At 37.0% G+C, this 12703-nt stretch overlaps 1 protein-coding gene across 1 annotated transcript; it reads left to right on the top strand.

The window, feature by feature from the left end:
* Positions 1-821: 821 nt before the first annotated feature.
* Positions 822-1260, top strand: LOC124642461 (serine protease inhibitor dipetalogastin-like). The gene has a single exon (XM_047180887.1). The coding sequence runs from the start codon at positions 822-824 to the stop codon at positions 1008-1010; it is 189 nt and encodes a 62-aa protein (XP_047036843.1). The 3' UTR covers positions 1011-1260.
* Positions 1261-12703: the final 11443 nt, after the last annotated feature.

The following is a 12703-nucleotide window of genomic DNA, read 5'->3' as shown; positions in this document are numbered from 1 at the left end:
TATCTAACCTTATTTGATTGATAATGAATAATCTCACACTTTTCTGAAGAAATTAAAGATTAGACTACAAAAAAAAGAAAACAGATCATTTTGACTTCAGCCGCTAAAAGTACCATTATTCTAGAACTGAAAAAATTACAATCAAGATTAAATCTAAAAGCCTTCGAGTTTTTTAACTCCGAATGGAATCCTAAGTGGAATAGGCTTGCTGCTTAGGGCGCCGTATCCAACTTTTCTTAAAGAAAATTCGACGAAAAAAGTTACGAAGGCCCTCTTAATTTGAGTGACTCAATCAGGAATTATTGAGAAGGCAGCTGTTTTTGCTCAAGTTTCGCTTAGGTCTGACATTTTAGATACTTAATCCATACGCACTTAATATTTTAGTTGCTATTTTATTCGTCGATTTAGAGTACGGTAGACGGCACATCAGTGATAACTGTCATGCACCTTAACTGAATAGTAATAAGTATGATTTTCCTATAAAACTGTTACCACTGACCTGAAGTTGCCTGTACCTAATCACTCTATGCAAACTTGTCGTCCGATAGTTTGTTGGGGCTCATAAATTAGTATGGAGATGGACGGTAGTATTACGTAGGTATATTACCTACAAGCATCAGATATTTAGCCGATATCAGACCGACTGAAAACTTACTACTCTGGGTATTATAATTATGTTTTCATTAGTATGTTTATGTAAGTATGTATATATGTAGTTTATCAATTGTGTCATAACACAAGCCAATAAATAAATACCTAACTTATTACGGGGTTAAAGAGGTGTCCTGGTATTTATTCATTATTCTCTTTCTAGAGCCGATATGGAAGAACAAGATCTACCATTCAAAACAACAGAAGCCCCAAATAGAAGTTGCCTCTGCTCCAAAATCTACGACCCAGTGTGCGCTTCAAACTACCAGTCATATTTCAATCTATGTTTCTTAGAATGTAAGGTTTCAAAGACAGATAATGTAAGCGTAGTACATCAAGGCAATTGTATACCGTTTTAGATATAAGCGTGAGTTATTAAAGGTAGCTATGGCGTTTTTGTTTTATTGGTTTTTCCCTGAATAGATTTGAGAATAATCTTAAAGTAGGTTTTAGACATGGAGAACGAAATTACTAGCGGAGATGCCATAACACAAAATCTCGTAAAAAAGTAGCGCAGTACCAAAGCGTTATCCTACCGTACATTACCGTGACCTACAAGAACACGTCTGACCTACCTTCCTTATGGCATCTCCGCTTTTTTTCTTTCCTCCGTGGTTTCAAATAATAAGTGTTAACTTTCAATTATAGGTAAATAGCTACAAACATACTAAAATCATCAATTAGGTACCTACTAAATAGTTGCTAAGTACGTAGGTATATTTAGACTCCTTTGTAAAATAAATTATATTTTACAAAGACATTCATGAGCTTGCGATTTGCATATTGAGTAATTAAATAATATAGATAATTGAGTATAGGTAATTCAAACCCTTTCCTTCAGCACAGTTATTAAAATCAACTAGGTACATTCCTATATTACCTAATCTAAATATGTATAAGCTTAGTTACGAATTACGATGATAGGTACAATTCAGGAACAATGGTCATACAAATAATAACATTAACCGTCTACCTACCAAAACGTTTCGCGACATTGACTATGCGCCGTGCGCTCTCTCTCACACTGATAAAATGGCGTCACCCGCGCGCCCCCCTCACTTCGTCAGTTAGTTACCTCGCGACTCGCGAACACTGCGCACATGCAACATCGATCACTCGCGCTGCGACTACGCATACAAAATGGTGACAAAGAACACAGGATTCGACTACGACAACGCCAAAGCAAGATTCAACGAGTATGCCGAACGAAATAAATCATTAATATTAAATGATCCACTGAGCACCAGAGAAAAAATTCGTGACAAAATAATACAGACTCTCAAGAATCCAATGCAGACGCATGATTTCGTTGTTCGATGTGCAGAAGGTAAAAACAAGCTGTTTAAAAAGAAAAGAAGCAAATACTTGGAAGTTATTTCAGTTGATGAAATTTTTGAAGTATTGAGTAACAGCGCTATGCGTGACAATATTTGTCCTTCATACAGGGTTATTTCGGAGGAATATTATGTACCTATGTTTGCTGTGCTCTGGTTTCAAGAAATATGGCGAGGTCCTGTTAAGCATGTACCGACAGGAGAACATGAAACAGTTACAAGCATAGACATAAGAACGGAGATAAAAATAAGGAATGCCAAAAGAAGGATAGAAAGAAGAAAGATAGAAAATACGAAGCAAGAAAAAGTAAAGAAGGTTAACAAAGATCCCTCTAATGTGTGGCGATTAAGCATAATTGAAGGTAGTTCCGTTCTCAAAAACTGTGATGATGAACGTAACAGAGTTGATTATTTGTTAATCCTGAAAGAGGATCATACAAACTTTTTGCTTCTGAAACCATTTTTTGAGTGTAACGAAGAGCTAGCTTTGGAATTGTCAAACATATTTGCCGAATATGGCTACCCGGATAAAGTTTACGCAAAACACCTACTAAATCTATGTCAAAATATTTTTAAACTCGTAAGGGAGATTGACCCGAAATTCAAAGTTTCAGTCCAAAGATCGTCGAGGGTTGTTTTTTTTAGAAGAGATGAAACAGAAGTTTTGGACGAGATTCACAAATGCATGGAAAAGCAACAAACGGATGACATTTATTGGGACCAGTGTTGCCATATTGTTCAGTATAAATTGAACATGACGGAGAGAGTTTTTACCAGTATGGAAACAAAAGAAGAATGTAGTGGTATTCCTTATTATCTCTTCCACAATAGTCGGTCTACTACCATAGACCCGTATGACGGTAACCCTTCAGAAATTAAATCTGAAGTTCTATCAATAAGTGACAATGAAATGGATGAAGATTTTCATTAACCAGCTAATTATTTTAAGAAGTTAAATAATTTATTCCCAGTTATTGATTTGTGAAATTAGGTTGGTTGGGCCTGTTAAGTTTTTCTACTTTGTATAAATTCATGTTTTTGTTATTGTTAAGGAAAATAAGTAAATATACGATTGTGATTACCTGTTTCTAGTAATATTGTAAGTATAATAATTAAATATTGTTAAAATTTCTAAGCAGTAAACTGATATTTTAATACAACAAGATTGAGTATATAAATATTTAGTTTTATTTTTACACTATTGTCTAATTATAAAAAAAATACCTAATTTATCCAGTTCGATGCGAAATTAGGTTTTACATATGTATATAAAATACTTTTTTACTTGAACAATAAAAAAAACACGATAAAAAATAAAAATTCATTTTACCAATTTTCCCACAAAAAAGGTAGATTTCATAAACTGGCAACACCGCCGTCCGTTAGCGTTGGTATTCTGTTTCATTGTGTGTACTATGGCGACCCGTTTGACGATGCCGACAGTCGGCGCGACGCTCATTCAACTCACTCAAAGGCACCGACGCACGTGTAGATAAGGAAATCGTGGCCTTGGTTACTACAACTGCTGTTTTATGCGTAGTAAATAATATATCCATGTTTGTAAGTAATAAGTAGGCATAACGAATATGAGTTTCTATGAAAGTAATAAATGAGTGGGTATAACAAATTGGATACTGTATTAAATGACCGATTTAATTGAATGCCTTCGTATATGTAGATATGTAAAACTTTACTTGAATAAAAAAAAAACACGATTAAAAGAATTTTTTTTTTCCCCAAAAATTCCCCACAAAAAAGGTAGATTTTAAAAACTGACAACACAGCCGTCCGTTAGCGTTGGTATTCTGTTTCATTGTGTGTACTGTGGCACGTTTGACGATGCCGACAGTCGGCGCGACGCTCATTCAACTCAAAGGAACCGACGCACGTGTAGATAAGGAAATCGTGACCTTGGTCACAACTACAACTGTGCTGTTGACTGGAGCTGCACATTTTATGCGTCGTAAATAATATGTCGATGTTTGTTTGTTTGTAATAAGTGGGTATAATGAATCTGAATGCTATATAGAATGATCGATTGAATTGAATGCCTAACTTTATTTTATAGATATAGGTAACCTAGTTTGTGTTATGCAAATGAACTACTTACGTAAGGTAAATAGTACCTACCTACAAAAGATATTACGAGTTGGGGATTGTTTTCTTTTTAATTGAGCTAGAGATAATAAGGTTAGGTATCACAAAAATAACAAATTACTTATAAGACCGAGCGTAGATAATATATTTATGTAAATAATTCAGTGCTCTATTAAATTAATGCGCGAAAATAGGCATTTATAAATATTGCAAAATGTCGCTGACCTCAATATTTTTAATTTTTAATGCATATTCAATAAGTGCGTCACTAGTTAAAGGCGCCTACTGCCAGCCAATTGTATTTTAAAATCAACTGGGTTCATGCATGACCTTACGAAGTCATTACCGGAACGCTAGTCGCGTATTGTCTGTGGATACAGAATAACAAAACAAATAAGTTGGTACGTATTTACCTAAACAGCAATTTTTTTTGTAAACATATTTTACACATACAATATTTTATTAGTCGCGATTTACCTACAATCTTCAATGAATTTCAAACCACAATAAAATATTACATACGACTCCGACGACGTCTACCTTTTGAAAATGCCGACAAAGTACGGCGCGCGTTGTTATCAGAAATGGTACGGCCGCGGCGGCGGCGGCGCGCGCGCACATATAAGTACACCGTGACTTTTTAGTCGTCTTACAACGGCAGCTTACTTCATGTATCCAATGACTAGTAAACGTTCATAGAAAAAAAATGTTATTTATGAAATTTGAATAATTAAAAAATTCAAATAAAATCATTATTATGACGCATGACGTAGATTATAAAAACACCTGTTGTGAGCGCGGCCCGAGTCTTGTATCAATGGAGCGGCGCGGTGTCTTAATTACTTAGTTCATTCACCCTACAAAATAGGTTTCTTAGGCGGGGCGTCGCACGCGCGGCACTTGTCAAAGGATAGCGTTAGTCCACGTGGATCCTTTGACAAGTGCGTCGTCTTTGACAGTGACGTCGTGCCGCACGTCGAATGAATCTCATTGGATGACAGTCCACGTGGACTATGCTAGATTGACTTTCGATGTTTTTGTCTCGTAAAAAATGGAGATGGAACGATCACTCGACTCGAGCGCTTTGAAGGCAGGTATCTACTTTCTACCGTTTGATACGTAAACATCAATAACAGGTTGTTTCTTATTTCTAATGTATTATTTATTTTTCTTTGCACCTATTCTCTTAATTAACGTTATAAAATTAATAATCATGCCTAGTGGTATTTTATGTCGGATACATTGGACCACCTTTGTAAGACGACTAAAAAGTCACGGTGTATGTGGCGCCAAATTTGATCGGCGTTTGTTCAAGTCTATGATATTTGCCAGTACTGGAATCAGGACAATGGTATTGTAGACCAATAGAAGAATAGATAGAATCGTTTAGCAAAACTTTTACAGGGATCATCAGAAACTATAAAATTAAATATGCCTGCTGTGGCAACCTACTGTGTGTGTGTGGTGTCTATTCAGTCTACACTTTAGCTGTCAATAAACATTTTTGGCAGTCATTACTGATAGACAGAAGCCAGTAAGTCTGATAACCAGTCTTAACTAGAGGTGTTGAGTTGCTTGGGGTCGAGGAAGTCAGATGCTCAGCTGCATGCGGTTAGACTGGAAGCCGACCCCAACATAGTTGGTAAAAAGCTAGGCAGACGATGAGTCAGGGGAACTATAAAAGTATAGATTCTAGTGTGTAATCATTTCATTCGCATTAAGCTTTCGCGGCGACCACAAAACTCATATCCATTTAAAATGCAGCGAACATAATTTTTCATTCACGTTTATATTAAAATCTCGCAAGTTTTTCATGCAATTAAACCGTGGGAAAGTTAAAAACTGCATTATGCAGTTTGTGAGGGGGACGAAGAATAGGTACCTACCTACCTACGTTTATTTTATTCGCCTTTATGAATTCGTTAGAGGTTGGTCCATTCATAGAGCCTGAGTGTAGCTGTGTGGGTAGATGTAATTATTTATTAGATACCTACCTACTTTTCTTTTATGATGTAGGTAAGTACTTAATTAGGTATGTTTTTATTTATGTGATTATTTTCAACGCATTATTTTGAAAAAAAACCGGCCAAGTGCGAGTCGGACTCGTGCACGAAGGGTTCCGTGCCATTATTTAAAATGAGAGAAAAAAACACGTTTGTTGTATGGGAGCCCCCCTAAATATTTTTTTAATTTTAGTTGTCAGTATTTGTTGTTATAGCGGCAGCTAAAATAGATCATCTGTGAAAATTTCAACTCTAACTATCACGGTTCATGAGACTCTGCAGCCTGGTGATAGACGGACGGACAGAGGAGCGAAAACAATAGGGTCCCGTTTTACCCTCTCGGTAAGGAACCCTAAAAATCTTTGATTCGCTTCAGGTGATATCGTAATCAGGTACCTACCTATTAATATTCCCATTTATAATGCTACCTACTGAGAAATAATTCATTTTGAAATACTACCAAATATTCTACGTACCTAATACCTATTATAAATAGTCGGAATTGAATATGGGGTTAAATAACCGCTTAAACCTAGTCAAAGGGAAATTTGTCAATCGCAGGCTTTGTAGAACATTGTAGTGTGTAGGTGGAACTATTGGTAATGAAATTGAATTGTTATTAATGGAATATTTGGTAATAATATCTTGAATTCCAGACCGACACGTACTTTGCCTATTTATGGAGATGTTAATACATATGTACCGACGGTACGGGCGCTGGACCGATTTCATCTAAAGTGCATAAGAGACATTCTGAAAATCAAATGGTCGGATCGGATTAGAAATACCGAAGTGCTACGACGCGCGAATGTCTGCGGCATAGAAGCGTACCTGATGCGGCGACAGCTCAGATGGTGCGGTCATGTTCTACGCATGGATGATGATGATAGAAAAGCTAGTTTCTTATATGTATTAGAACAGAGGAGCACTTGCAGGTACAAGTTAGGTACATACTTTTAGTTATTCATGTTCTCAATTCTTTAGGTCGCAATGTAATATGATATTTCCTTAGTAAGTAATAAGTTAAAAATACCTACTCGTGTACAAATGCATCGATTGCAATTTGTAAATAGGTAGATGCTAAGCAATAAATGATTTTGTATTCATACTTTTAAAATCATCTTTCGTGGTTATGATTGCACGATAGATTGGTCATTTAAACATCTTTGGCAATCGTTAGGGGTAGAAACTATTCGTGTGCCTTTATTTTGAATTGCTTCAGCAATTGGTAGTTTTGGAGTGAAAGGCTGACAGACACAAATTAACGATCGCATTAAAATATTAGATAGATACAAAGATTTATATTATTCCGTCCTCATTTATTCCATTCCACTCAGAGTTCACTAACAATAGTTTTATTCAAAACTAAAAAACTTTATCTGCCGTAATTACTACTAGGAGTTGTACGAAATGGCGGAATGTGTCCCTCGGGTAGTTATCACCAACAGCCAACACATTAAGCACTAACTTTAACAGTTTTTAGGGTTCCGTACACATATTAGTAGTACTCATAGTTTTGTGACATAGTTTGGCTAGTACAATTTGCGTGGTACCTATTGCTGTTTCATGTGTGAAAATGACTGTTTAGCACACATTTATATCTCTACAGCAGTTATGGACCTTCAAATAAGCTATGAAAGTCCAAATATCTAAAAAAAGACTATCTTCCATTATAAAATTATTTAATGGTTGATTTTGTAAATCATTATTTGCTTTACAGCTAGGTATAGTACCTACTTACTTTATTGACAATTGGATTATTTAGGAAGATGTTAATGCCAGAGACTACTAAATAATAATGCCGCCACCTATTAATTTATTAAGGACTATAATTAAGAAATGATAACGAGATTTGATGACTACTGAAATTAAGTTATTTGAAACGTATCTCCGATAAAAGACAGCTCCGTTTATGTAAAAAATCTATACATGAGTATTCGAAAAATAACATACTTACAGAACCCTAAAAAACGCGTCCAACACGCGCTATTTAAAGTCTTCAGAACTTGTAACTTTACAGCAAGGAATGAGGTTAGAGACGAAAAACTTTGAGAACCAGAAGGACCTTATTTCAAAGGAACGAATTCTTTGTGTACGTATAAAAGGGATGTTTTTTACAAAGTTTGTTATTTCCAGGGCCTCTTTAGATGTTGTGTCTGGAAGAGTAATGTGATGATGCCGAAATTTTATTTTGTTCAGGTCTAAAAGTAGTGTTTGAAACGTGTTTTTTTGGGTATCCTACGCATTTTATGGACTTACCTAGGTATTTCGAAAATGTATTGTGTCTGTACTTTTGTGATTCCTTAACGCTAAAACTACTGGATGGAGATTATATCGTCTATACCTACTAATGTTAATGGATAAACTTGGAAACTACAGGACCGATATAAAAAATTTTCTTCTATTGCAAAGCTAGGCTCTTACCGAGTAACATAGGCTATCTTCCAGTACACCCGAATACACCGGTGAAACCACGGAAAATCGGCTAGTCTGTTATAAAAAGCGTAAAAAGTATACCTTTGAAGATCCAGTCTTCAGATAAACATGCGATTACAAGCTACTATCAGTTAATCGACTACCAAATAATCGAATCAAAACTACCTCCATCCTAACAGATCGAGCGACGCTCAAAGAACTTAATTTCCTATGATTTCGAGTCACGGAAACAATCAGGGGATCGCGATAAGGATAATCCGATTATAGGTTATTCGATAAGCAATCTTACGTAAGGAATCGATTCGGGAACTACTCGATTAAGACGTTATGATGTTTTTGTGGACCCTTCGAGTTCTTTATTAGATTGTTTAGGCTTGTATTGGATGTTAGCACGCTAGTTTTGTTGTTAATAAGTAAATAATTAATTTATTGGCTTAATTTTCTTGCTTCTTCTTACTAAGCGAGTGATCTGCAGGTTTAATCACCTAACAAGCCCTAGTGTCAGAGTTGTGTTAAATCTGCCTGACAACCCTCTGACTGCTACTGAGTAGCATTCGTGAATTGAAGGTCATTAATGGGGGCAAGTAGGTAAATAAAAACCGGGTAATAGGTCATTCAAATTGAATATTTTATAGGAGTTTGATATTAGTTTCTTTGTGGGGATAGCTCATTTTACGTTTTTTTTTTTAGTTTTTTTTTATGAATTATCCTGAACTCATATGACTTGATTATACATTAGCAGTGGCTAAGCATATCGATTCTTGATTATAATAAATAAAAATCTCTGAATTGAGGACCTGGTCCTTTTTGGGAAGTCGGTTAAAAGTGCAGATAAACATTAAGACAAAAGACCATCGAAAATGAATCTTACAGAGTGTCCATCTTACCTATATCCCTTTGCAAAGACAGACACTTACAGAATTTATCCTCTAAAGCGCAGACTACTCTATATTCTTATATGCATTGCAATCTTGTTCAGCATCTGCTCTCGCTGAAATTGCTGTAAATTACAGGAGCGTTTCTTAGCGTTCATAATGGCTACGCATTTTGGCGTCGAAAGAGGAGACTGGAACTGAAATGAGCGACAATTTTGATGGTACGTTGCCTTCAGGATTTGTAAAAACTTAAAACTTATTATTTTTTGCGAATATGGGTACATGTGGATCTTATTATTTAACAAAAGAAGCATTGACCATACATGTAGTATTTCACATTCTAGGAAGAGGAACTGTTTTTTTAACTTCTTCAGACACCCAAATAAAGATCATATCCCCCTCGATAAATAAAATTAGTATCTAACTATCAAAGAATGTTTAAAATCGGTCAAGTAATTCTTAATATTAGCGCATTCAAGCAAAACCACAAATGCTACAGTTAAATGCGTATTAGATTAAATAAATTCAAGTCACTTATTTGTTAAGCGGTTATTATTTACAAAAAGATGTCAAAATAAACATAAAAATTTTATATTTAATCTATTTGCATGTCTATCATAAACAATCATGATTAATTACGCAAATTAGCAAGAATTTCCACTTAATAAAACTTGAAGGGTTGAAGTTTTTTATCATCAGGAATCTATGTAAAAGAGAAACGAGAAACTTTTTAAGGATAAACTTTACTTACCAGGACTTTCAAGTAGCCCAGACGAGTTTTTTAAGTGTCTAATTACATTGCTCATTAATAAAATACTGTATACATTTTTTTGTTTAAGTACCAGAGAAAACGACGTCGAAATAAATTTTTAATTCAAACGATAGTTGGGCTATAAACTTGTTAAATATTTATTTTGATACACATGGCTGATTCGTTTTTACAGCTTTTATTGCTGGATTATAATAAGTAAGTAAGTACTCACAATTAGTATTAAGGGTGAAGCCCTGTTGCAATCGGCTACTGCGTTTGATCTGGCAGTGGTCAACACGTGGTTCCAGAAGAACATGGAACACATGGTCACCTATAAAAGCGGTCCACATGCCACACAAATTGATTACTTTTTGGTTAGACGCAGTAATTTGGAGAACATAAAAGATTGTAAGGTTATACCGGGTGAAAGTGTAGTCTCGCAACACAGACCCCTTGTTATGGAAGTGGCGTTTACAATAAAGTCAATAAAGGGCAAAGAAAAGTTACCTCCAAACATAAAATGGCACAGGTTGGAAAAGGCCGATTTGGCGGAGGAATTTAGAAATGCGGTGGTAGATAAAATAATTGAAATGGGAGATATGAATGAAAGGAGTGTGAATGAGTGTTGGAGTGAAATGGCAATGACTATAAGGATGACTGCGAGAAGAATTTTAGGAGAATCGAAAGGAAAAGGTGTGATAGAGAAAGAAACATGGTGGTGGTCTACAGAAGTTCAAGAGGTGTTGAGAGAAAAGAAAGTGAAATTCAAAGAATGGCAGAGGACACACGAGAATAATGAATGTGGAAAGGCAGAAAAGAAGAATGAATATGATGCATGGAAGAAAAAAGCTAAAAAGACCGTGGCTGTTGCAAGAGCAAAAGCACACGAGAAACTATATGATGCTCTAGATAGCCCGGCAGGCCAAAAAGACTTGTACCGGTTAGCTAAATCTAGAGAGAGAATGACGAGGGATGTTAGCAAAATTAAGTGTGTAAGGGATGGAATAGGAACGGTCCTCTCGGATGACGTGAGAATAAAAGGAAGGTGGAAGGAATATTTTGAAAGACTGATGAATGAAGAAAATGTGTGGAGTGGTGTGCTCCACAATAAACCAGTAAATGAGGGCCTAGTCAGAAACATTTTTGTGGATGAGGTGAGAAAAGCACTGAATGGAATGAAGAATGGCAAAGCGTTAGGACCGGATGAAATACCAGTGGAAGTGTAGAAGTTATTGAGGATGAATGGATGGAAGTGGTTAGCTTTATTCTTCAATAAGTTGTTGCAAGAGGAAACAATACCGGACGAATGGTGCAATAGTTTCCTGGTGCCCATTTTTAAGAACAAGGGTGATGTGTTGGACTGCAATAACTATAGGGGAATAAAGTTAATGTCACATAGTATGAAAGTTTGGGAGAAAATTATTGAAAGAAGGCTGAGAGAAGAGAGTGACATCTCACGAAACCAATTTGGTTTTATGCCTGGTCGGGGTACAACGGACGCTATATTCTGTATTCGCCAATTGTGCGAAAAGTACAGGAGCGTACACAAGAACTTACATATGGTGTTCGTTGACCTCGAAAAGGCATATGACCGGGTACCTCGTGAGGTTTTGTGGTGGGCCCTTAAGGAGAAAGGTATGCCAGGGAAGTATGTGCAGTTGATCCGAGCGATGTACGGCAGATGCAGTACACAAGTCCGGTCCACAGCCGGCACTACCGCCAGTTTCAGTGTAGGCGTTGGCTTACATCAGGGGTCGGCGCTCAGTCCTTACCTCTTCCTGTTATTAATGGACGCCCTTACAGCGGACATACAGGAGGAGGTCTCCTGGTGTATGCTTTTCGCCGATGACATTGTTCTGGTGGGGGAGAGTGGGCCAGAGGTCCAGAGCAGATTGGAGGCATGGCGGCTAAGACTCGAGACGGTGGGTTTAAAGGTCAGCAAGAGCAAAACAGAATACCTACATTGCGATTTTGGCGGTTTATCAAGACCCATGACCATAACCCTAGCCGGCATGCCCCTACGAGTCTGCTCCGGTACCTTGGTTCACTCGTCCAAAGTGACGGTGAGGTGGATAGGGACGTTACGCATCGGATCAATTCTGGATGGATGAAGTGGCGACAGGTAACAAGCACCATTTGTGACGCACGGATGCCCCTCAAACTGAAGGGCAAAATTTACAAATCCGTAATAAGACCTGTCGTCCTGTATGGCTCGGAGTGTTGGGCATTGAAAAAGAAGGATGAGAAAAGAGTGCATGTCGCAGAGATGAGAATGCTGAGATGGATGTGTGGGGTTACCAGAATGGACAAAGTGAGGAATGAGTATATCAGAGGAAGCCTGAAAGTAGTGCCAGTGACAGAAAAAATGAGAGGTCAGCGTTTGTCGTGGTATAGGCATGTGATGAGACGGTGTGAAACGCATGCTACAAAGAGTGTGCTAAGTATGAATGTGGAAGGATGGAGAGGCAGAGGTAGACCGAGGAAAAGATGGATTGATTGCCTGAAAGAGGACATGAAGCAGAAGGGAGTGGATGTAAGTATGACGTCTGACAGAGA

The sequence above is a fragment of the Helicoverpa zea genome, chromosome 24, assembly GCF_022581195.2.
Source record: "Helicoverpa zea isolate HzStark_Cry1AcR chromosome 24, ilHelZeax1.1, whole genome shotgun sequence".
NCBI lineage: Eukaryota > Metazoa > Arthropoda > Insecta > Lepidoptera > Noctuidae > Helicoverpa > Helicoverpa zea.
This window is presented reverse-complemented; position numbering and strand designations above follow the sequence as displayed.